The following is a 26862-nucleotide window of genomic DNA, read 5'->3' on the forward strand; positions in this document are numbered from 1 at the left end:
TGTAAAATTGAAGTCTCAGTGTTTTGCTTAGGCTTGTCTCGAACACCTGGGCTAAAGCGATCCTCTCGTCTCTGCCTCCCAAAGTGTTGATCATAGGCATGAGCCACCGTGCCTGGCCTGTGGAGTGTTCTAATCCAAATGGGGAAAGCCAATGTATACAATATTGTCCCTGACAAAACATTATATTGAATTTCCCATGAATGGTGGTCATGTACTCATATAGTTGCACCTCACATTTAAATTTCGGAATCTTGTCTCTTTGAATTAAACTTGGTTATTCAGATACCTGACCTTAGGTATTCTGAGAATGATGGTATGTATGTATGTGCTGCTGATTAATGATCTGCTCCTTGGTCAACTTGGAGAAAGATTGATTTGTAGTTAGATTCTACCAGTGTTAGTGAAAGGACAAGCATGGAATGGCCCAAAAATAAGTAAACCTGTCCTCATTGTAAACTCAGACTCTAGGAGAGGCCGTCTTCATGTAGAAGGATTATATAATTTTGTATTTGTATAGAAGAATCTTAATATAATATCAGGTGCCGGTTTTTGATTGCCTCTAATCATTTTCTGATATGTTCACTAGCTTATGGAAGTGACGGGGAAAAATCAGGATGAATGCATAGTGGCCCTACATGATTGTAATGGAGATGTGAACAAAGCTATCAATATATTGCTGGAAGGGAATTCAGACACAGTAAGTATTATTAATTGATTTGCATTGTTTACATTTGTCTCCCAATTCCATATCACATTTTCAACTTCACCTTGATTGGGGATGGGGGTGGAATGAATTATGGTGCCATTCCATATTTGTTTTAAGTTCCAGAAGGAACACTAACCTGAAATGACTGTTTTCGTTATATATGGTTTTTTCATGAAGTCGTAGAATCTGAAAACTAGAAAGAGAACTTAGTGATCTACTCCAGCCTTACAGTTTCCAAAAGTCTCTGGGCCTGTGGATATTTTTACCAACCTACCTGAAAAGCATCTCTTGGCCTGCTGCTCATGTTTCTTCATCTTAGTCGTCACCTCTAACTACTTCTTATATCTCCGCAATAACAGAAAACCAGGATTTGTTGTATATGTATTTGCTTATGTAGATACTGTTTTCTTTTTCTTTTTTTTTTTTTTTTAACATTAGGTTAAGTTTGGTGAGCTTGCAGGCTCATGAGCTCAGCCCTTTGATTTTAATAAGGATATAGCTAAAGCTACACCAGGCATTTGTCAGCCTCAAGATTTTGATCTCTGTGTGTATGTATTTATATATATATATGGTTTTTGTTTTTTAGTCTTTTTTTTGAGACTGAGTCTCACTGTCACCAGGCTGGAGTGCAGTGGCGTGATCTTGGCTTACTGCAACCTCTGCCTCCCGGGTTCAAGCGATTATTCTGCCTTAGCCTCCTGAGTAGCTGGGACCATAGGCGCGCATTACCATGCCTGGCTCATTTTTGTGTTTTTAGTAGACATGGGGTTTCACTAGGCTGGCCAGGATGTTGTTGATCTCTTGACCTCGTGATTTGCCTGCCTCGGCCTCCCAAAATGCTGGGATTACAGGCATGAGCCACTGTGCCTTGCCTGTATATGTATTTTTTGAGTCAGAATCTCACTCTGCCACCCAGGCTGGAGTGCTGTGGTGCAATCTTGATTCACTGCAACCTCTACCTCCCAGGTTCAATTAATTCTTTGCCTCAGCCTCCCAAGTAGCTGGTACTACAGGCACGTGCCACCACATGCTTTAATTTTTGTATTTTTAGTAGAGATAGGGTTTCACCATGTTGACCAGGCTGGTCTCGAACTCCTGACCTCAGGTGATCCACCTGTCTCAGCCTCCCAAAGTGTTGGGATTACAGGCGTGAGCCACTACACCCGGCCTGTGTTTATATTTTTTAAATCAAGGAAACTATTTTAGAGTAGATTAAAATAAATGACTCACCTAAAAGAAGATACAAAGATGTCACATCAGTAACTGCCTTTCCTTGGAAAATGTAAAAAACAAACAAACTGCCCTTGTCAGTGTTCACATTTAATTGAAGTTTCATTTTAGGGTCACGCTGCATTAGGTACAGGAAACATAAAAACAAACTGCTGTGAGAAAGTGAAAGCTAAAATGATTATCTTTTTAGTTGATGCAAAATGAAGAGAATGAATTTTTTTAGAGTAAAAATTAACTAATGTGAAAAAAGATTTCACTGTTTGAGTGTGGCTATACCTGTAGGTAAAATTCCATGTAAGAGAACACTGGTGGTACACAGGACAGTCCAACAAAATTATGAGTTTTTTGGGAGAACCGTGTTAAATGATAAATTAAAATTTTGAATAGTTTTTATTTACTGGCATGGGAATAAGTTTTCTAGGTTTTACAGAATGTGGGGCATCTGTTTACCTTATTGCTAATGGATACAGAATAGAATGGCTTTCAGTTATTTTCAAAGTGAACTGAAGAGCCAAACTGCCCTCTTTGTTTAAAAAAAAAAAAAAAAAAAAAAAAGCAAAGCAAAGAAAATGAATCTCTGTGAATAAACAAAATAATTCCTAACTGTTCACTGGAGGGGATCTTTTTGGATCTTTATATGGTAGAGATGAGTCCGGACACTATTTTTCGCTGCCTTTCCTTTAGCTCCAGCAGATTTAATTCCTTTTCTCTGGTAGTTGGGTGAATTTTTAAGTCTTAAGTGTCTAGTATTCTTTCTGTTTTAATGCCCCCTCCTCATTTGGGACTGAACCTGAAGGAGGTGGTTCTAGGCTATGTACTAGAAAATAAAGCTGAACTTTTCATGAAGAACGTCTCTTTGGTTACTACTTGAACAGTTTTATAGTGTGGGCTGTATTTGACTTCTTGTTTTCTTCAAAGATAAGAAAATAGCAAATGAAGTTCTGAATATTGTTTGGGGCTGAGTGAGCTGTGGGGGAAATAAAGAAGTAGAGGGAAAGTCTTTGTTTTAGTTTTTTTGGTGTTTTGTGGTTTTTATTTTTATTTATTTATTTTTTTGAGACGGAGTTTCGCTCTTGTTACCCAGGCTGGAGTGCAATGGTGCGATCTCGGCTCACTGCAACCTCTGCCTCCTGGGTTCAAGCAATTCTTCTCCCTCTGCCTCCTGAGTAGCTGGGACTACAGGTGTGCGCCACCATGCCCAGCTAAATTTTGTATTTTTAGTAGAGATGAGGTTTCACTATGTTGACCAGGATGGTCTCGATCTCTTGACCTCGTGATCCACCCGCCCCTGCCTCCTAAAGTGCTGGGATTACAGGTTTGAGCCACCGCGCCCGGCCTAATTATACATACTTTTAATGATAACTGAGTAACAGCTGTTCTCTCTAATAGACTTCATGGGAGACTGTAGGGGGGAAGAAGAAGAATTTTGCAAAAGAAAATTCAGAAAACAAAGAGAATAGAGAGAAGAAAAGCGAGAAAGAATCAGTTCGTGGACGTGGAAACAACAACCGGAAAGGAAGAGGTGGCAATCGTGGTAGAGAATGTAAGTACAGACTTTCCACTCAGTTTTTTCTCTTCTCTTCTCTCTCCTCAAGTGACCGTCTCGCCTCAGCCTCCGAGTGTGTTGGGATTACAGGCATGAGCCACTGTGCTCAGGTTTCTGTTTTTTTCTTAGGAGTTTTTATATATTCTGAACAACTGAAAGATTAGTCCATAGCATGCCTATGAATTTGTTTCCTCAATGCAGAATTTGTTCTAATAGTTAACACTAGAAATGAGTGGCACCTGAGTATTTTCATAGAGCCTCTTATGTGGTTTCATGTTAGCATTGACCTGGGCTGTAGGCAGGTGGTTGGGTAGTGTGTCTTATGACTGCCTTCTGTTATGAGTCAAACTCGTTCGCTAATTTTAGAATGGTGTGTGTGTGGTGAGGAAAGGGTCAGGGGTCATTTACTTACAGATAGGTGAAGCTGTTTTTTTCTTCCATTTATGGATACTCATGGTATAGACAAGGGTTAGAGTAAGAGGAAAGTTGCTGAATAGGCAGGATTTCTCATAGGCAGGTCTCATTTCCATTAGCCCTAGGTTTTCTAGGTTTTGTCACTGTTCATGCAAAACAGCCCTGCCTGCTCTGGCAATGTGTTAATGTAGTTAAGTTATGAAAGAATAAAATGTAAATATTTAACATATCTCTTGCTGTCTCATATATACCACCGATATTTATTGAGTATTTGCTATGTGGTGGATACTTTTGTAAGCATACAGCAATGAATAAAATCGATAAAATCTTTGCCCTTCTAAAACTTATCTTTCAGTGAAGGTCAAATGGGACATAACACGATAAAATATTTTATGTTAATATTTTAATGGTGTTATGTAGAAATTATGCCATAGGGAAAACCAAGAGAGATGCAAATTGTGGGAAGAAGTCTGGCCAATTTAAGTGGATTGCCAAGGAAAGTCTCACTGGAATTCATGTGAGTCAACCTCTGAAAGAGGTAACGGGAGCAAGCCATGCCAATATCCTTCATAAAATTTCTGTATTATGTAGGGCGATTAATGTCAATATAGGGATGAGAAAAAGAAAAGACTGCGTGTTGGCATCTTCTGGTTAGTATCCTAGAAAATCCCAACTTTAGTTTTTCTAAGAACTCAGTGTTTCCTTGCTAGCTGTTTTGCTATTCTGTGCCTTTCCAGGCTTTGGACCTAACTAATGAGTAAATTCTGTGATGTATTATGTAGTTGCATAATGGTGGTAGTTTTTTTGAAGCAAAAACTTTAGGAGAGGGCAAGTCCACCAAGAAGAAAGAAAAATCAGTATGTTATTTTAGTATCTTTTATGAATTTTCATGTGAATTAAGGAAGATGTGATTTCATTATTTAAAAAAAATTTTTTTTGAGACAAGGTCTTAGCCAGGCTGAAGTACAGTGGTGTGATCACAGCTCACTGCAGCCTTGACCTTCCTGGGCTCAGGTGATCCTCCTACCTCAGCCTCCTGAGTCGCTGGGACTACTAAGTGCACACCATCATGACCACGCCTGGCTAATTTTTATATTTTGTATTTTTTCTGAGACAGAGTCTTGCCCATTTGCTCAGGCTGGAGTGCAGTGAGGAGATTTCAGCTCACTGCATCCTCCACCTCTTGGGTCCAAGCAATTCTCCTGCCTCAGCCTCCCGAGTAGCTGGGACTATAGGTGTGTGCCACCATGCCCAGCTAAATTTTGTGTTTTTTGATAGAGATGGGGTTTCTTTGTGTTAGCCAGGCTGGTCTCAAACTCTTGGCCTTAAGTGATCTGCCTGCCTCAGCCTCCCAAAGTGCTGGGATTACAGGCGTGAGCTACTGTGCCTGGCCAATTTTTGTAGTTTTTTTGTATGGTACCCAGTGTGATCTCAAGCTCTTGGGCTCAAGAGATCGGCCCTCTCAGCTGGAAATTACAAGTACCAGAATTACAAGTGAAAGCCACTGTGCCTGACCTCATTCAGTTTTTAAGTCACTTTTGTGTCTGTTTTTCCTATTTCTGAACGTGTTTAAATTGTAGCCTGTTTGGCATTCCTTCTTTGCATTTAATAGTTGCTTGGTAAGGTTATATACAAGAGGTTTGGAAATGGAAATTTATTTTTCTGCTCTTTTTCTCTTAGTTAGAGGTGAAGAAAATGGAATTGATTCCAATCAAGTGGACAGGCCTTCAGATCGTGGCAAGCGAGTCCGAGGTAGAGGTAAGCTAGAGTAAGAGAGAAGAAAATGCTTTCATTCTACGGAAACAAGCGGGCATTTGCTTTTCTGGACTCTTACTAGGGTTGGCAGTGTGCTCTGAAAGGATGGTAGGTCATCTAAAATCTGATCATTTGTTTATTGGTCCTGTAAATGAACTATTTTGTATTATGTAGTTTTGAAGAAATCCAAGGATTGTTTTTGGATGAGCTGAGAAAGCCCTTTTTTTTTTTTTTTTTGAGACGGAGTTTCGCTCTTGTTACCCAGGCTGGAGTGCAATGGCGCGATCTCGGCTCACTGCAACCTCCGCCTCCCGGGTTCAGGCAATTCTCCTGCCCCAGCCTCCTGAGTCGCTGGGATTACAGACACACGCCACCATGCCCAGCTAATTTTTTTTTTTTGTATTTTTAGTAGAGACGGGGTTTCACCATGTTGACCAGGATGGTCTCGATCTCTTGACCTCGTGATCCACCCGCCTTGGCCTCCCACAGTGCTGGGATTACAGGCTTGAGCCACCGCGCCCGGCCTGAGAAAGCCCTTTTTATGAATAATTTAAAACTTAAAGCTCTAACCAAAAGCATTGACAAATTATAATTGTATTACATTTGGAATACAGTGCAATGGGGTTTTTTTAAACCTTAATTTTAAAATACTTTATTGCTAAAACAAACAAAGAAACAAAAGGTTACGATCACTTGAGTCTTCAGGCTCTTGTAGTCGTTTTGCTAGGGGGGCAGGCCTTGCCTTGATGGTAGTGGTGGTGGTTGCCAGGTTGGGGGTGGTTGTGGCAATTTCTCTTCTTAAATTTTTTTAATTTTTAGCTTTTTACTGATAGATAATATTTAAACACATTTTTGGGGTATATCCGGTACTTCGTTACATGCATAGAATATATAATTATTAAGTTGGGGTATTTAGGTTATCCATCACCATTAGCATTTATCATTTTGAAATGTATAATACGTAATTGTTAAGTGGTCACCTTACTCTACTGTTGAACATTAGAACTTACTCCTTTTTTTTGAGACAAGGTCTCATTCTGTTGCCCGGGCTGGAGTGCAGTGGTACCATCTCAGCTCACTGCAACCTCCACCTCCTGGACTCAAACAATCCTCCCACTAGGTGAGGCTACAGGTGCATGCCACCATGCCCAGCTAATTTTTCTATTTTTGGTAGAGATGGGGTTTCACCATGTTGGCCAGGCTGGTCTCGAACTCTTGGCTTCAAGTGATCCACCTGCAATCCTATCAAAGTGGTAGGATTGCAGGCATGAGCCACCGAGCCTGGCCTAGAATTTATTCCTTCTCTCTAACTGTGTTTTAACCTACCACCAATCTCATTTCATTCCCTACCCTCTGTACCCATCACCTTCTCTGCCTCTGGGAACTATCATTCCACTGTCTACCTGCATGAGACAACTTTGTTAGCTCTTACATGAGTGAGTACCTGTGATTGTCTTCTGTGTCTGGTTTATTTAACACGATGTCTTCTAGGTCCATTCATGTTGCCCCAAAGGACATGATTTCCTCCTTTTGTAATGGCTGAATGGTATTCCAAAGTGCAAATATATCACTTTTTAAAATCCATTCATCTGTTGATGAACACTTAGGTTGATTCCCTTTATTTGTGAATATTGTGAATAGTGCTTCAGTAACCGTGGGGGTGTATGTATCTTATTGGCATACTGGTTTCCTTTTCTTTTTATAAGTAGCCAGTAATGGGATTGCTGGATCATATGGCAATTTAATTTTTTGTTTTTGATAAATCTCCATACTGTTTTTGAAAATGACTATACCAGTTTATATTCCTACCAATAGTGTATGAAAGTTCCCTTTTTCCTGCATGTGTTTAATTGATTTGGTTAATTAATTAATTAGATGGAGTGCCATGATCATAGCCCACTGTAGTCTTGAACTCCTGGGTTCAGGCAGTCTCCCTGCCTCAGCCACCTCAGTAGTTGGGTTGAAAGCTATTTTTTGTCTTTTTGATAGTAGCTGTTCTAACTGGCGTAAGATGGTATCTCATTGTGGTTTTCATTTGCATTTTATTGATGTTTACTGATGAGCATTTTTTTGTATATCTTTTGGCCATTTGTATATTGTCTTTTTAGATCTTTTGTCTACTTTTTTTTTTTTTTTTTTTCTTCCTCTTAAGAGACGGCCTCTCACTCTGTTCCCCAGGCTGGAGTGCAGTTGCATGATCATAACTTACTGTAACCTTGAACTCCTGGGCTCAAGTGATTCTTTCGCCTCAGCTTTTTGAGCAGCTGGGGCCCACATGCCTGGCTAATTTAAAGAAAAAAATATTCTTTTAGAGTTGGAGTCTTGGAGTGTTGCCCAGGTTGGTCTTGAATTCCTGTCCTCAAGCTGTCCTACCTCAGCCTCCCAAAGCTCAGGGATTACAGGTATGAGCTACTGTCCCCAAGCTGTTTACCCACTTTTTAATGGGGTTATTTAATTTTTGGCTGTCGAGTTGTTTTGGTTCCTTGTATAGTCTGAATATTAGTCCATTGTCAGATGGATATCGCCCTACAAATTTCTTAAATGATACTTCTTTAATGCTGAGGCTAAAATCCCAGAGATTTGGGCCAGTGAGGTGGCTCACACCTGTAATCACTTTGGGAAGCAAAGGTAGGCAGATCACTTGATATCAGTAGTTTGAGACCAGCCTGGCTAACATGGTAAAACCATGTATCTACTAAAAATACAAAAATTAGCTGGACATGGTGGTCTGTGTCTGTGGTTCCAGCTACTCGGGAGGCTGAGGCACGAGAATCATAGGAAGTGGAGGCTGTAGTGAACTGAGAATGTGCCACTGCACTCCAGCTTGGGTGACAGAGTGAGACTCTGTCTCAAATAATAATAATAAAAAAAAAATCCCAACGATTCAGTATTATTCTAGATAAAGTTCTTGTCATATGCCACATAGTAAATTGGTAAAAACCAAATATAATTCTGCATTCCATGAGTTGAAACTGCTTAGTATTTTTTATATTTAGGATCAGGTTTCTATAAAGTTTCAAATTTGCCATTGTCAAAGATAGAAAGATGGCAATGAAGAGTGTTGGCACATACACCCCTACTAATTTATTAGGTCTTAAACCATGACATACACACTTTAAGGAAAAGAAAACAGGATAACAAAAAGAAAGAATAAAATTACTTTATTGACCAGTAAATTTCACTGTGCCTCACTAGAGAGGATGGTTGCAGTGTGAGACTAACCTTATGTGTGTGATTAGTCCTTACCACCCTGTTCTGGTTAAAATATCATTGCTCTGGTATTCTTCTGTTCTTAAGGTTTTAGGAATACATACTAACCCAGCTTCTCCTCTTACCAGGGAGAGGGTTTTCTTTCCAAGGGTATGTGATTCTTCAGATGCTTCTCCTGGCATTAATGGGCATCTTAGAGAAATAGTAGAATCTTCATGACTGAAATTCCACTGCGGACTACACTGTTGAATCCTTTAATTTTGCCCTTTGACAGTAGGAATCTAGTCACAGTGTGTATTTGTATTGGTTGTTTAGAGACAAATTTAAGGATTACAAGCTGACCCATGTCATAAATCGAACAGATTTATTGTTATGAAAACACATTATGAGGAATAACCAGTGAGTTGGAGATTGAATATCTGCTGGGATGCGTACTGTTATTACTTTGAGAAAAAGATGATATGTTTACCGTGGTTCTATTTAGGCTAATAAACCCCAAATCAATAAAAGTTAACAGTCCATGTAAAATCACCATAGTTTTTCTTAATCACAAATAGGCTATATAAATTCTGCAGGGGGTGCGGTGTTGTATTTGACTTCTTCGTGTTCTTCTTGGGACCGTATGGTGGCTGTTCATTTAATTTTCTCATCAGTGTATATACCAGTGAATAGGAACAGAAGGCAAATAATCAAAAACAGTTCATTTGAACTATCTGTGTGACAAAATGGGCACTTAATTTTCCTACCAAAATCTGTTGTGTTTGCTTTATATAAAAGCAGCTATGTAGGCAAACTACCTACCTTTTTTTTTTTTTAACACTTGTTTTGGTTTTTGTTCATAATTTACCAGTTGGCCTTACTGGATAGTAAGTTGTGTGGAGCAGAGCTTACATTCAAGTAGAAACCATTTGGAAAATAATTCCTATAGAGTATGTCTTTCATAAGTCTTTTTGCTGGTGAAGTGTAATTGAGGATTTTTGTAAAGGATTTGGGTTGAAGCAGCATTATTAGAATATCAGGTAAGTATGTTTGCCAGGAGGCTCTTTGACAACTTGGTTGAAAGAGGGGCTGCTGGCTTCTGGCAGTTCTGCTGAGTTTTTTTTATAAAGACTTTGCTGAAGCTTAGCCTCAGAGTTGTAAAAATAACTGCAAGGAGTGGGGCCTGTATTGGGATCTGCCAGGTATGTTATGATCGCAGGGGAAGGAACAAAATTGTCTTATATCTTAACAATTGTTTTCTTCTCGCTAATATCCTGAAGAGAGGAAAGAGATAAGCAGAGAGAAATTTTCCATTTCATAGATAATGTGATTATTGCTATGATTCTGACAGTATTTTATTTATTTTTATTTTTTATTTTTTTGAGATGGAGTTTTGCTCTTGTTGCCCAGGCTGGAGTGCAGTGGCAGGATCTCGGCTCACCGAAACCTCCGCCTCCTAGGTTCAAGTGATGCTCCTGCCTAGCCTCCTGAGTAGCTGGGATTATAGGCAAGTGCCACCACGCCTGGCTAATTTTGTATTTTTATTAGTAGAAATGGGGTTTCTCCATGTTGGCAAGGCTGGTCTTGAACTCTCGACCTCAGGTGATCCGCCTGACTTGGCCTCCCAAAGTGCTGGGATTACAGGGGTGAGCCACTGCACCCGGTGATTCTGACAGTATTTTTTGTAGTGTACCTTTCCCTTCCCCCCTTCCCCCCTTCCCCCCTTCTCCGCTCCCCGTGGGAGTCTCACTGTGTCGCCCAGGCTAGTCTCGAACTCAGGAACTCAAACAGTTCTACATCAGTGTATTTAAAAAATAATTTCAGGCCAAGTACACCGGCTTATGCCTGTAATCCTAGCACTTTGGAGGGCTGAGGTGAGAGGATCACTTGAGCTCAGGAGTCCAAGATCAGCTTGGACAACATAGCAGAATCCTGTCTGTATTTTTTTTTAATTTGTATTTCTGGGTGTATATATATATTTCCTGAAGTAAATATGCCTATATTATTTTTATGGTCTTGGCATAATATGGGAGTTCAAAAGTAATATAAAATTTAGTGTGGCTCACCATTTTTATTTACTGTGTTTTTATTTATTTATTTTTGAGATAGGGTCTTACTCTGTCACCCAGGCTGGTATGCAGTGGCGTGATCTTTGCTCAGTGCAGCCTCCACCTTCTGGACTCAAGCAATTTTCCCATCTCAGCATCCCTCATAGCTGGGACTACAGGCACATGCCACTATGCCCAGCTAATTTTTTTATTTTTTGTAGGGACAGGGGTTTGCAGTGTTGCTCAGGCTGGTCTCGAACTCTTGAGCTCAAACAGCCCACCCCCCTCGGCTTCCCAAAGTGCTGGGATTACAGGCATGAGCCACAGCGTCCAGCCTGCTATTTCATTTAACTTTGTTTTGAATGTGCTTTATGCAGAAAAAGATAATATACTTATGGACTTTATGACATAGATCCATCTTTTTTTTTTTTTTTTTTTGCTGTAGCCGAAATGTGTTTATTTATTAGAAATGACACTCAGGATTTGGGTTAAAGCGGAATTATTAGAATGTCAGGTAAGTATGTTTGCCAGCTTTGCTTTAAGATTTGATTCCATGATACCTGTCCCCCACCCCCTTTTTTTTTTTTTTTAAAGACAGAGTCTTGCTCTGTTGTCCAGGCTGGGTGATCTTGCCTCACTGCAACCCCTGCCTCCTGGGTTCAAGCAATTCCCCTGCCTCAGCCTCTGGAGTAGCTGGGACTACAGGCTTGTGCAACTGTGCCCGGCAGTGACTTTTTGTATTTTTAGTAGTGAGAGTATTTCACCAGTTACACATTTATTTATTTACTTATGAATGATGGAATCTCACAATGTCACCGGGCTGGAGTACAGTGACACAGTCTTGGCTCACTGCAACCTCTGCCTCCTGGGTTTAAGCGATTCCCTGCCTTGGCCTCTCGAGTAGCTGGGACTACAGGTATGCGCCACCACACCGGGATAATTTTTGTATTTTTAGTAGAGATGAGGATTTCACCAGTTATACATACATACATACGTACGTACATACATATACATACATGCATACATACATACGTACGTACATACATTTATTTATTTGAATTTGAGGTGGAGTCTCGCACTGTCCCAGGCTAGAGTATAGTGACATGGTCTCGGCTCACTGCAACCTCCGCCTCCTGGGTTTAAGCGATTCCCTGCCTCAGCCTCCCGAGTAGCTGAGACTACAGGCATGTGCCACCAACCAGGCTAGTTTTTTGTATTTATTTATTTATTTTTTGCCCAACTGCAACTGTCTTGATTGAGTTATATAGTTTTTTGTATTTTGGTAGAAATGGGGTTTCACCATATTGGCAGGCTAGTCTCAAACTCCCGACCTCAGGTGATCCAGCTGCCTCAGCCTCCCAGAGTACAGGGATTACAGGTGTGAGCCACTGTGCGTGGCAACATTCATTTTTATGTTATGCAAATACGTGAAAGAAATTACAGTCATACATGGGGGACTGTTTCTAGGACCCCAACATTTACCCAAATTTTTGCATATTCAAGTCCCAAAGTCAGCTATATAACACCCGTGCATAGGAAAAATAAGTCTTCTTTGGGCTTTACATCTTGCCAACAGTATTTTCAGTTTTCATTTGGTTGAAAAAAATGTGCATATGATTGGACCTGCACAGTTCAAACCTGTCTTGTTAAATTGTCAAATGTGTTTTTAAGTTACTCCTTTTGTATTTTTTTTTTTTTTTTAAGATGGAGTCTTGCTTTGTTGCCCAGGCTGGAGTGCAGTGGGACGATCACTGCAACCTCCACCTCCTGGGTTCAAGAGATTCTCCTGCCTCAGCCTCCTGAATAGCTGGGAGTACAGGTGTGCACCACCAAACTCCTCTGATTTTTGTGTTTTTAGTAGAGACGGGGTTTCACCCTGTTGGGCAGGATGGTCTTAAACTCCTTACCTCGTGATCTGTCTGCCTCGGCCTCCCAAAGTGCTGGGATTACAGGCATGAGCCACCATGTCTGGCCTTGTATGTTTCTTTATCTTGTATGTTGGCACATGGTTTATCAGCTTATATGTAATACTTTGGCCTTTTCTTCTGGTGAGATTGAGTCAAGTAAGGTAGTGAACTATTATTTCTTTTTTTAGAGACAGGGTCTCGCTCTGTTGCCTAGCCTCGAGTACAGTGGCATGATCATAGCTCACTGCAACCTCCAGCTCCTATGCTCAAGCAATCCTCCTGCCTTAGCCTCCTGAGTAGATAGGACTGCAGGTACACAGCACCATGCCCGGCTAATTTTAAAAACATTTTTGTAGAGACAGATCTCCCTGTGCTGCTCAGGCTGGTCTTGAACTCCTGGTTCCAAGCAGTCCTCCCTTGGCCTCCTAAATTAGAGGGATTACAGGCACGAGCCACCGTACCTGGCTGGTAATGAATTATACTTAAGGTTACAGGGGTTGGTTTCCTTCTGGATTGAAGAAAAATAATGCAAAAAGGGCAACAATAGTTTACTGCCTAACTTTTCTTACTACTTTACCTTACTGTTTTGTTTTTATTAACTCAGATTAGTTCCTCTACTTTTAAAACTAATTATTACTTGAATACAGTCTATATAGTACAAATGCAAAGTAATTTTGAGCACCTACTATGTTTTAACATTCTATTTTAAGGTACAGAAGGGGCTCTTGCTGTGTTGCCCAAGGTGATCTCAAACTATGGGGGCTCAAGCAGTCCTCCCACCTTGACCTGCCAAGGTGCTGGGATTATAGACTTGAGCCACCAGACCCAGTTTACTTTTAAATTTTGAATTCTCTGTAGTACCTTCTCTTTTCTTTTTTTCTTTTTTCTTTTGAGAAGGAGTCTTGCTCTGAGTGCTGGTTTCACATAGCATTTAACAAAATGCCGATTCTCAAATCAGTTACTGAACAGATAGGTTATTTCGTGTAATCATATAGTGCCATTATTGTGCCTCTATGTATGAGAATTTAATCCATGAAAGACTCCATATTTATGAAGTTGGGGTTACATGTCATTCTTTAGTGTGGCAATTGATATTTACATACCTATTATGTTGTTGAAGATACTGCTGTGAACAAGCTTTGTTCTTCACTGAAATCTAGGGATGTTTTGCCATTTTCATTTGATTCATTTAGTCTTCTTTGGGGTTGGGGAGGGGTATTGCAAATTCTCTGGGAATGTAACCTGGCCCAGGGACATAGAGGGATGGGCTTCCAAGTCTCTGAGCCAGAAAAGCCCCAAAGATGCCCCCTTCTGTGTGTGGCCTGAACAGGTCCCTGAACATGGAAGTAGTACCATCTATATTATTGAACTAGTCCTGAGAAATCAGGAATTTAAAAAAATTATTCATTTATATTTGAGACAGTGTCTTGCTATGTTGCTCAGGCTGGCCTCAAACTCCTGAGCTCAAGCAGTCCTTCCACCTCAGACTCCCTAAGTGCTGACATTATTGGTGTGAGCTACCCTGCCCTGTCAGGAGCTTTGTTGATATGACAAACTGTTACCCAGGCTGGAGTGTAATGGCACAACCATAGATCACTGTAGCCTTGAATTTTTGGGCTTAAGCAATCCTCCCATCTCAGCCTCCCGAGTAGCTGGTACTGCAGGCGTGCACCACCATGCCTGACTAATTTTAGTCAGGACCTTAAAGTTTCATGGTGGGCAGTGATAAATTCATGTTTACACAGTTTCTGGCACAGCTAGCTTTTAAAGACCTTCTTGCTGTCTTTTGGGGATGAGGGAAGGGATTGTTTTCTATTTAGATTAGGCCACTTTCTGCATTTGCTTCCCTTCAGGTTATATGTGTTTGAAAAGGAGAGATGTCTGCAGTTAAGATCTGTCCCAGTAGGGGTGGGGATGGTTGGTTGGTCTTTGAATTTTGGCTTTTAGAATAATGAGCAACTCGGCCGGGCATGGTGGCTTACACTATAACCCCAGCACTTTCGAAGGCTGAGGTGAGCTGATCACTGGAAGCCTGGCCAACATGGTGAAATCCTATTTCAGAAAAAGAAAAAAAAAAAAAGAGTAATGAGCATCTTTTCCATTTGGATTCTCAGCATAGAAGATGTAAATATTAGTCAAAACTTGAAGCTGGGCACTGTGGCTCACGCCTGTAATCCCAGTACTTTGGGAGACTGAGATGGGTGGATCACTGGAGGTCAGGAGTTCAAGACCAGCCTGTACAACATGGTGAAACCCTGTCTCTACCAAAAATACAAAAATTATCCAAGTGTGGTAGCGCATACCTGTAATCCCAGCTACCTGGGAGGCTGAGGCACGAGAGTCATTTGAACCAGGGAGGCGGAGGTTGCAGTGACTCAAGATTGTACCACTGCACTCCAGCCTGGGTGATAGAGCAAGACTCTGTCTCAAAAAATAAAAACAAAACCTTGAGCAGTCATTCAACAGAGATGTAGTAGAATGCTTGAGGCGGAAAGGTATAGCACTTTCCATAACATGGTTTATTTACTTTGATAATCTTTGGAAATGTTGGACTTGGTTTTTGTGATTAAAAGACTCTGAATCTTTATTCTGAGCTGCTAGATTAATCTGTTTATTCCAGATAACAATGCAGGGAAATGGTATATACACAAAAATCAGTATTACTAGTAGCCTTACTGCCAAGTGAGTAGGAAACAGTAATTCTGTTATCTTGTTAGAATTTATGGGGAAGATGGGTTAGATTTTTTAATTAAATAATTTTTTTTTTCCTTTGTGAGACAAGTCTGGCTTTGTTACCCAGGCTGGAGTACAATGGCATCATCTCTGCTCACCGCAACCTCTACATCCCAGGTTCAAACTATTCTCCTAACTATGTTCAAACTATGTCTCAGTCTTCCGAATAGCTGGCATTACAGGCATGTGCCACTATGCCTAGCTACTTTATATATATATAGTTTTTTTTTTTTGTTTTTTTTTTTTTTTTGAGACAGCTTTGCTCTTGTTGCACAGGCTGGGGTGTAATGGTGCAATCTCGGCTCACCGCAGCCTCAGCCTCCCAGATTCAAGCCATTCTCCTGCCTCAGCATCCTGAGTAGCTGGGATTACAGGTACCTGCCTGGCTCATTTTTAGTATTTTTAGTAGGGACGGGGTTTCTCCATGGTGGTAAGGATGGTCTCGAACTCCCGACTTCAGGTGATCCACCCACCTCGGCCTCCCAGAGTGCTGGGGACTACAGGCATGAGCCACTGTGCCCGGCCTGTATATATGTGTTTTTAGTAGAGACAAGGTTTTGCCATGTTGACAAGGCTGGTCTTGAATTTGTGACCTCAAGTAATCCACCTACCTCAGCCTCCTAAAGTGCTGGGATTATAGGCATGAACCATTGCTCTCAGCCTATAGAAAATACTCTTTATAGAAGAGTATACTTTATAAAAAAGAAAATAAAAAAGGAAAGAGTATTTTCTTTATAAAAAAAAGAAAATACTCTTTATAAAATTTACATACCATACATTCCATCAATTTAGTGTACAATTGAATGGTTTTTAATATACTTATCAAGTTGTGCAGTCATTACCACAATCAATTTTAGAACATTTTCCTCACCTCAGAAGTATACCTTACCCTTTAACTATCATTTTACCAATTCTTTCCTCCTTCCACCTCAACCCTAAGCAACCAATAATCACCTTTCTATTTCTGTTGAGCTCAAGCAGATTTTTCTGTTCTGGACATTTCCTGTAAATGGAATTGTATAATATGTGGTCTTTTATGACTCTTCTCTTAATGATTTGGGTTCCTCCTCACCTTTACTCTGAAGGGATTAACTTAAATGTTCATGTTGTAGCACGTATCAGTACTTCATTCCTTTTTATAGCAATATAATATAATGTTGTATGAATATACTGCATTTTTTTTTTTCAGTTCAAGGTTTTAAGTCCTGAGAATAGTTTCCTTGTTTTGTAGTTTAATTTTGGCCTGTATTCTTGCCAAAAGCTTTAGACTGAAAGTTTTCTTCTTAGAGCTAATTAGCTGAATTTCTTACATTCTTGTAAGTCACAGTAACAGCTCTGTGTTCTGCCTTCTTAAAAAAAATTTTAAAAAAGATTTATTGGCTACGCATGGTGGCTCACGCCTGTAATCTCAGCACTTTGGGAAGCCAAGGCTGGTGGAACACAAGGTCAGGAGTTAAAGACCAGCCTGGCCAAGATTGTGAAACCCCATCTCTACTAAAAATACAAAAAAATTAGCTGGGCTTGGTGGCAGACACCTGTAATCTCAGCTACTCAGGAGGCTGAGGCAGATAATTGCTTGAACCTGGGAGGTGGAGGTTACAGTGAGGCACTCCAGCTTCGGTGATAGAGCGGGACTCTGTCTCCAAAAAAAAAAAAAAAATTGTAGAGATGGTGTCTCACTGTTTTGCCCAGGATGGTTTTGAACTCCTGGCCTCAAGTGATCCTCCTGCCTTGGTCTCCCAAAGTATTGGGATCACAGATGTGAACCACTGTATCAGGTCTCAGTTTGTTGTATAAACATATACCCACAAGTGCAATTGCGTGATCATATGGTCAATCATTGGAGTTTTTGAGGAACTGCCATACTGTTACCCACAGCAGCTATACCATTTTACATTTCCACCAGCAGTGCATAATGGTGTGCCCCACATCTTTGCCAACACCTATTATTTTCTGTGTTTTTATTTTTATTTTGGTAGTAGTCATCCGAATGAATATGGGAGTCTGTTTTATTGTGGTTTTGATTTGCATTTTCCTAATGATCAGTTGTACTGAGTATATTTTAATATGTTTATTGGTCATTTGCATATCTTCTTAGAAGAAATGCCTATTTAAGTCCATTGCTTTTTTTTTTTTTTTTTTAAAAGATGGGGTTTCACCATGTTGGTCAGGCTGGTCTTGAACTCCTGACCTCAGGCGATCCGCCCACCTTGGCCTCCAAAGTGCTTGGATTACAGGCGTGAGCCACCATGCCTGGCCCTTTTCTTTTCTTTTCTTTTCTTTTCTTTTATTTTATTTTATTTTAGTCTTGCTCTGTTACCCAGGCTGGAGGACAGTGGCGCGATTTTGGAACTGCAGCCTTTGCCCCCTGGGTTCAAGCGATTCTCCTGCCTCAGCCTCCCGAGTAGCTGGGACTATAGGCATGCACCAACTTTTTGTATTTTTAGTAGAGACAGCATTTCACCATGTTGGCCATGTTGGCCTTAAACTGACCTCAGGTGATCCACCTGCTTTGGCCTCCCAAAGTGCTGGGCAGGCGTGAGCCATTGGGCCTGGCTATTGCCGATTTTGAATTGAATATTTTGTTGTCGAGTTTTAGGAGTTCTTTGTATATTCCAGATGTTACTCTGTGATCAGATATATAATTTGTAATATATTTTCTTCCGTTCAATGGGTTGTCTTTTTACTCTTTTGATACTGTGGTGTTTTGTTTCTGCTTTTGTTTTTGAGAAATGGTCTTACTCTGTCACACAGACTAGAGTACAGTGGTGTAATCTCAGCTCACTGCAGCTTCAACTTCCTAGGCTGAAGCAGTCCTCCAACTTCAGCCTTCCAAGTAGATAAGACTACAGGCGTGTACCACTATACCTGACTAATACTTGTATTTTTTGTAGAGATGAGGTTTTGCTATTGGCCCAGGCTGGTCTTGAACTCCAGAGCTCACGCAATCCACCTGCCTTGGTATCCCAAAGTGCTGGGATTCAGGCATCAACTTACCATGCTTGGCTAATACTGTATTTTGATACAGATTTTTCTTTTGAGTCTTGCTCTGTCACCCAGGCCTGTGTGCGGTATTTGATTACAGCTCACTGCAACCTCCAACTCCGGGGCTCATGGATCCTCCTGCCTCTGCCTGTCAGGTAGCTAAGTTAGAGGCGCATGCCTCCATGCCCATGAAAATATTTTTGTAGAGAGGGAGTCTCCCTGTGTTGGCCAGGCTGCTCTGGAACTCCTGGCTGAAGCCATCCTCCCCACCTCAGCCTCTCAAATTGTTGAGATTATAGGTGTGAGCCACCATACCTGGCCTAGAAAAGTTTTTAATTTTCATAAAATCCAGTTTGTCTTTTTTCTTCTTTTTTTAACCTATAACTTTAATGTTACATTCAAGAAATAACTGCCAAATACAGTGTTATGAAGCTTTTGCCTTGTGTTTTCCTCTGAGAGTTTTATAGTTTTAGCTGTTGAATTTAGGCCTTTGCTCTTCCGTTTAGGATTTTAATGAAGAGAATGTGGAAAGGTGCTAGTCATAATTTTTTCTTCTTACTTGCTTGTTCTCCTGCTTGCTGCCATTTTGGTCTTTGATCAAAGACCTAGTATTTAAAATGAATTTAACAGTGCCTTATAATAATGGCTTATAATTCCATGGCGTTAGCCCTTCCTGATTTTAAAAGATGTGGACTATTTTATAATATAACCTCCCTATGTTTAGCTATCAAATACCACAAACATAATCCAAGGAGAATTTAATTCATTTCTAGCCTTTTAAGTCACTAACGGGGTATAGGTAGTTGCATTAGCAGGAATCAGTAAATTGGGTGCCCTGGTTTGGAATGTTGGTGCCATTAGGAAGGAACAATAGTGATATTGTCTGGGTAGTGAGTATAGGATGAAGAAGGAGGTGTAATTGTGTAGGACACAAGTATTATTTTATACTATAATTGTTTGTTTTTTTAAAGGATTTGGACGTGGCAGAGGGAGAGGGGCAGGAAGGTTCTCAACCCAAGGCATGGGGTAAGTCATAGCCGTCCTATTTTTATAGTTATTTACTTCCCTAGTTTTTATTCTGCTATTGCTTCTAATACCCTGCATCTAATTTAGTCATCATAGTGAATCCAGTGTTTTCTATACCTAGAGTTTACTAACAAGAAAAATAGTATAAATAAAATTGATTTTTTAATTAGGCCTTGGAGCAGGGTTTCTAACCTTGGCACTATTGAGATTTTGGATTGGATAATACTTCCATGGGGTAGTAGGGTCTCCTGTACATTGTAGGATATTTAGCAACATCTCTCCTCTCTGTACTATTAATAAATGTCAGTAGCACCTCGCCTGAAGTAGAGACAAAATACCTATAGACATATGTAAATGGCACTGCCTAAGAGCCATGTTAGTTAATCCAGCCATTGTCTGTGAATGCTAAGTAAACGTAATGCTTATTTATGCATAAGTGATACCTTTTTCCTGAATTGTAATAGTCAACAATGAACAGGCACAGAGGTACTAAAATCAGGTTGATTTCTTGTTTCTGGGTGTTATTTTAATTTTTGCTACTACTAAAACATTAGCTCCCTTGGATTTTTAGAAAAAGTTTTAAAACGTCCTGTGGAATCCATACATAGATGCTGTCAAGGAAGGGAATTGGCTACAGGAAAAGCCCTTTGTTTCTCAAACTTTAGGCACCACTCTTGGTGTCATTGCTTTCTAGAAGTAGTGGTGCCTTCTGCTCCCAAACACAGGGAGCAAACTGTCAGGAGCACTTTAAGACGTAAACCCTGCCCATTAGCTTTAAATTGTTCTGTAGATTTTTCTGTTTACTTCATATTCCTTTGGGAAAATTTTAAAGGTAATATTTGTTTTGGCTCATGTTAGATCTCTGAACCATCATTCAGTTAAACTGGGTGTTCAGTTTAGGATTTTAATAAAAAGAGAGATGCTGAACAAAATGTTTTCTTCTTTATCTGATGTTTCTATAAAGGAGCATATAATTCTATTCTAAAAGGTTCAAAGCCAAACTTGGATTCTGTCTTGGGAAAAAGATACCTGTTGCCTACCTATGCCTTATTTTTCAGCAGAACTTTCATAAGTGCCCTTATTCTGCCTTGAAAGACTGGCTTTTCCTGTCTGCTTTAGGATGCTGAGGACAGTGTTTTAGGAAAATAAGGCTATTATACCAGAATGTGTGGAAGGTTCCTAGGCAACTTCTGGTTTTCACATCTGCATCATCATGGCTGGCAGAATTAGTTATATTTAACTAGGGGAAGGAGAGGTGATGTCTTTTACAGTGGCTGTAAGAAGGGACTGGGCTTGTTTGGTGGAGATCATATATAGTTAATATTTTGGCTTAGGTGCTTGCTTCTTTTGCCTTTATTATTTCTTTATTTCAAACCCCAGGACATTTAATCCTGCGGACTATTCAGATTCTACATCTACAGATGTATGTGGGACAAAACTAGTGGTTTGGGAAGCTGCTCAGAATGGTGCAGATGTGGGAACTGGTAAGTGTTCTGTTTTTGCCAGAGATGAGTTTTAAATGTTGGCGCTATTAAGAGTTTTATGTTCTCTGCCAGGCGCGGTGGCTCACGCCTGTAATCCTAGCACTTTGGGAGGCCGAGGCGGGTGGATTATCTGAGGTTGGGAGTTTGAGACCAGCCTGACCAACCTGGAGGAACCCCGTCTCTACTAAAAAAAAAAAAAAAAAAAAAAAAAAAAAAAATTAGCTGGGTGTGGTGGTAAATGCCTGTAATCCCAGCTACTTGGGAGGCTGAGGCAGGAGAATTGCTTGAATTCGGGAGGTGGAGGTTGCAGTGAGCCAAGATAGCCCCATTGCACTCCAGCGAAACTCCACCTCTTAGTTGGTTCTTACCACCAAAGTCTGCCACATACAAGTCTCATTGAATTTGATTTTCCCTTCTGCAAGCTAAGAAAGAGCTATATAAGGCAATCGGTATAAATCAGCACAAACCCACACTGTAATCAAAGTATGTCTGAGATATATAGAATTTCTGAGGAGAAGATTTTTTACTGGAAGTACTTACCATTTCTAATAGTGGAGTCTTTGGCCAGATAATATATGGTAATGTGGTAGATGATAGATGCGCTTGTAGCAACATTGCTTCTGTAGGTTTTTCTGTATCATACTGTTTCTGCATTATTTTCTGAAATTCTTGGGGTAGATATTGGTTGTTTATTTATATACAGCTCTTTGTACACTAAGTATTAAGATTTTACCTATAAAAACATAATTGAGCCAGGCGTGGTGGCTTACACCTATAATCTACTTTGGGAGACCAAGGTGGGTGGATCACTTGAGGTTAGGAATTGGAGACCAGCCTGGCCAACATGGTGAAATCCCATCTCTACAAAAATAATTAGCCAGGTGTTGTACCACATACCTGTAATCCCAGCTACTTGGGAGGCCGAGGCTGGAGAGTCACCTGAACCCAGGAGGCAGAGGTTGCAATGAGCTGAAATTGTGCCATTGCACTCCAGTCTAGGCGACAGAACAAGACTTCACCTCAAACAAACGAAACCAAAAAACATAATTTAACATAATGAAATATAACCCTGATTTAGAATATAGCTCAATAAATTATCAAAGCCAGATGTAGTGGCTCACGCCTATAATCTCAGCATTTAGGTGGCTGAGGTGGGAGGATCACTTGAGCCAGAGTTTGAGAGGAGCCTGGGTTAGCATAATAAGATCTCATTTCTACTAAGAAAACTTAAAAGTTAGTCTGGCATGGTGGTCTGCGCCTGGGGTCCCAGCTGTTAGGGAGGCTAAAGTGTGGGGACCGTCACTTGAGCCTGAGAGGTTAAGGATGCAGTGAGCTGTGATTGTGCCACTTCACCCCAATGTAGGCAGTAGAGCAAGCCTGTGTCTCAAAAAAAAAAAAAAAAAAAAAAAAGAAAATAATGCCTACGAACATCCATATAACATCAACCATAGCCAAAAAGTAAGAGAGTACAATCAGAAGCACAACTAATCAACTGTAAATAGAGAAACTGTAAAGAGAATCAACAAAATTTATAAGTTGTTATTTAAAAGCACTAGTAAAATTGTTAAGTTTCTTAGGAGACCATCAAGGCAAGGTGAAGAAACATGAATAATCGGTTCCAGGAAGGAGAAAAGGAATATCGATATAGATCATATAGATATTAGGAGATTATAAGATTCAATATGTCAAATTTTATGGCAACAAATTTGGAATTATGACTAATTTCACTCTTGTAAAAATCTGAAACTGAAATATTTGAAAATAGAATTTAGTAAGACTGAAACAGATCATCATGTCCATGGTTAAGATTATACTTGGGCCGAGCATGGTAGCTCACACATGTAATCCCAGCACGTTGAGAGGCTGAGGTGGGCAGATCACTTGAGCTCAGGAGTTTGAGACCAGCCTGGGCAACATGGTGAAACCCCATCTCTGCAAAAAATACAAAAATTAGCCAGGCGTAAGTGGCATGTGCCTGTGGTTTCAGCTACCTGGGAGGCTGAGGTGGGAGGATCACTTGAACCTGGAGGGCGCAGGTTGCAGTGAGCTGAAATTGTGCCATTGCACTTTAGCCTGGTGACAAAATGGGATTCTGTCTCAAAAAAAAAAATTACCCTTGGTGTTTAAGTTTTGCATAACTTTTTTGGGTGGGAGGGTGTCTGGGGGGTGGGTTGAGATGGAGTCTCTATTACCTAGGCTGGAGTGTAGTGGTGGATCTCGGCCTGCTGCAATCTCCACCTCTCGGGTTCAAGTGATTCTCCTGCCTCAGCCTCCCGAGTAGCTGGAATTACAGGTGTTTGCTACCCTGCCTGGCTAATTTTTTTGTATTTTTGGTATACAGAGTTTCACCATGTTGACTAGGCTGGTCTTGAATTCCTGACCTCAGATGATTCACCCACCTTGGCCTCCCCAAAGTGCTGGGATCATAGGCATGAGCCACTGCGCCCCACCTTCTTTTCTTTCTTTCCTTTTTTTTTTTTTTGAGACGGAGTTTCACTCTTGTTACCCAGGCTGGAGTGCAATGGTGCGATCTCGGCTCACCACAACCTCCGCCTCCTGGGTTTAGGCAATTCTCCTGCCTCAACCTCCTGAGTAGCTGGGATTACAGGCACGCGCCACCATGCCCAGCTAATGTTTTGTATTTTTAGTAGAGACGGGGTTTCACCACGTTGACCAGGATGGTCTCAATCTCTTGACCTCGTGATCCACCCGTCTCGGCCTCCCAAAGTGCTGGGATTACAGGCTTGAGCCACCGCGCCCGGCTCTTCTCTTTCTTTTTTAAAGAGAGAACATCTCGCTCTGTTGCGCAGGCTGGAGTGCAGTGGTGTGATCATAGCTCATTGCAGCCTTGAACCCCTGGGTTCAAGCCATCCTCCCACCTTAGCCTCTCTGGTACTTACTGCTGGGACTATAGGCACACACCACTGCACCGGGTGAATTTTTAAATTTTTTTGTAGAGATAAGGTCTTGAATTGTTGCCGAGGATGGTTTTGAACTCCTGGCTTCAAAGATCGTCCTACCCAGCTATTTGCTGGGATTATTGGTGTGAGCCACCATGCCCAGCTTTTTGTTTAACTTTTTAAAAATCAATCAACTCCTAGATGCATACCCAAGAGAATTCAAAATACAGGGTCACATAAAATCTTGTATAAAAGGATGCATAGCAATATAATGCATAATTATACAAAAGTAGAAACAACTCATACTTCTTATTGAACAGGTCCGGGGGGAAAAAAACCCTAAATGTTTATCAGTGGATGAATGTATAAGCAAAATATAGAATATACGTAGAATGGTGTAATGTTCAGCCATAAAAAGGAATTAAGATACATGCTACAACATGAATGAACCTTGAAAACAATGCAGAGAACCAAAAATACCACATATATTGTATTTTAAGATTTTATTTATCTGAAATGTCCAAGTTAGGCAAATTTACAGAGACAGAAGTTAGCTTGGTGGTTGCCTGGGGCTGGAACAGTTTGGGAAAAGTGGTGAGTCACTACGAATGTGTATGGGGTTTGTTTTTGGAGTGATAAAAATGTTCTGGAATTAGAGGTGATGGTTGCACAAATTGTGAATATACTAAAAATTATTCAACTGTCTACTTTAAAAGGGTAGATTTCTTGTTATATGCATTATATATAAAAATACTATGGAAATGAGTACTATCCACTTAACAGAATTAAGGAGAAAAATCCGTGTGATCATTTCAATAAAGAAAAGCATTCAATAAAATTCAGTATTTGTTCATGATTAAAACAGTGTTTCTGAGTGACATGTGGGGCTCGAGCCCAAGAATGGCCTTTGATTCCACCAACATGGAGACTTTGTACGGCATCCCATTCATAGTGCTCAAATGTCCCAACCCGAAGCTGAAGAAGCTGACCAGGCTGCACATGCCCTCTGCCATGGCTGTGTATGTTCTGGTGGTGGTGTCTCATCACCAGAGGAATAATTTATGATGTTATAATTGAACCTCCAAATGTTGGCTCTGTGACTGATTGAACGTGGGCATCAGAGGCCAGTAGCTTTCTTGGCATACAGAGTAAATGGACAATATGTTATGGAAGGACTTGCATTCAGCTTCCTGTTTGCAATGGGAGGGTTAGGTTTTATAATCCTGGACCAATTGAATGCACCAAATATCCCCAAACCCAATAGATTTCTTCTTCTATTCATTGGATTTGTCTGTGTCCTATTGAATTTTTTCGTGGCTAGAGTATTCATGAGAATGAAACTGCCGGGTTATCTGATAGAGTGCGTTTTCAGAAGAAATTAGTGGATTTAACTGGATTTGCTCCTGTCAATGAAGTTTTAAAGTCTGCACCATTCTGCTAATATGAAATGTGGAAAAGATTGAAGAGCAGCAGTAAAGAAATACGTAGTTAAAATACTGGAAGTATATTGAAGCTTGGAGTAGAATTTCTTCTTGGTATCAAAGAAACAAGTTTATCATAGTATTTTTTTTCTCTGCTGACCTGTTGACATATCAGTGATGTTGAGTGGCGTTTTCTTCTTAGTTTTTCATTTTTTAAAGAAGATATACTCCAATCTACAAATATAATAGTGAATAAAGTGATCAGTTTTTACAGCCCCTTTAACATTTTTTTTGGAGATGACATTTCAGATTTTCAGAAATTAATGTAAAATCAGGAATCACGATTTCATAAGCTGGTAATTCTAGATAGCTGATCAGCTTTACCTATGGTGCTTTGCCTTTAGAGAGTGTGATGTGATAGTACATAATTCCATATATGTATGTATGACTGTTTCCTGAACAATGAGATCTATGAAAGGAGTAGAAATAAATATTTTTACTAATTTAAAACAAAAATAACCCCTGGCAACTAGGAATACAAGAAATTTCTTGATCAGATAAGGAACATCTGTAAACTTATGGCAAGTATTACAGTCAGTGGTGATATATTGAATGTTTTTCCTCTGGAACAAGATAAAAACACATGCGCTCACTGTTTCCATTTACACTGTACTGGAGGTCCTAACCAGTGCAATAAAGAAAAAATAAGTAAATCATAAGGATTGGAAAGGGAGAATAAATTTTTTTTTTTTTTGTGAATGTGTAAAAGAATCTATAGACAAATTATAGGAGAGTTTCACAAGTACAAGATACATGACACAAGTTTCATGAATGGATGTATTTCTGTAAACCGTCAACAAACAGAAAACGGAAAAAAATTGCTGGTAGCTTTGTAAAACACCAGGTATGCCTAGGAATAAGTCTAATGGCATGTAAGATATGTAAGATTAGAAAAAATATAAAGCAATATTGAGAGAAAATAAGACAATAATAGAGGGATATTTATAGAGGAATAATAGAGGAATAAACTGTTGTGACGTTTAGTTTTTACAACTCAGTTTTGAATTTATTAATCCATGATAGTCCATCTCATGTAAACTTTCCCCACTGATTTTTTAAAAAAGGAAGTTTGTTGATGTGATATATATATGTATGAGAGATAAAATTCTCCCCTTTTTAGAGGTACAGAGGGTGAATTCTAACAAATGCGTGTAGAATTATAACCATCATTAAAATAGAATTATGGTACTTCTTGCTGGGCCCATGCCTGCAATCCTAGTACTTTGGGAGGCTGAGGCGGGCAAATCATGAGGTCCAGAGTTTGAGGCCAGCCTGGCCAACATGATGAAACCCCCATCTGTACTAAAAATACAAAAAATTGGCCGGGCGTGGTGGCTCAAGCCTGTAATCCCAGCACTTTGGGAGGCCGAGGCGGGTGGATCACAAGGTCAAGAGATCAAGACCATCCTGATCAACAAGGTGAAACCCCGCCTCTACTAAAAATACAAAAAATTAGCT

At 40.2% G+C, this 26862-nt stretch overlaps 1 protein-coding gene and 1 pseudogene across 7 annotated transcripts in view; both read left to right on the forward strand.

Annotated features, from left to right (window-relative positions):
• The window catches only part of UBAP2 (ubiquitin associated protein 2), a 133207-nt gene that overhangs the window by 57054 nt on the left and 49291 nt on the right, over positions 1-26862 (forward strand). For 5 of the 7 annotated variants that reach the window (XM_032299943.1, XM_032299941.1, XM_032299942.1 and 2 more), the window contains 5 exons: positions 587-697; positions 3326-3479; positions 5577-5654; positions 19485-19539; positions 20920-21023. In XM_032299943.1, the coding sequence (XP_032155834.1) occupies positions 587-697; positions 3326-3479; positions 5577-5654; positions 19485-19539; positions 20920-21023 (502 nt within the window). The remainder of the gene's footprint in view (positions 1-586; positions 698-3325; positions 3480-5576; positions 5655-19484; positions 19540-20919; positions 21024-26862) is intronic. The other 2 variants (XM_032299946.1, XM_032299945.1) reach the window with 1 other exon arrangement.
• Positions 23994-26460, forward strand: LOC116565993 (annotated as a pseudogene).

Source organism: Sapajus apella, unplaced genomic scaffold, assembly GCF_009761245.1.
Source record: "Sapajus apella isolate SASKATOON/1434 unplaced genomic scaffold, GSC_monkey_1.0 scaffold42, whole genome shotgun sequence".
NCBI lineage: Eukaryota > Metazoa > Chordata > Mammalia > Primates > Cebidae > Sapajus > Sapajus apella.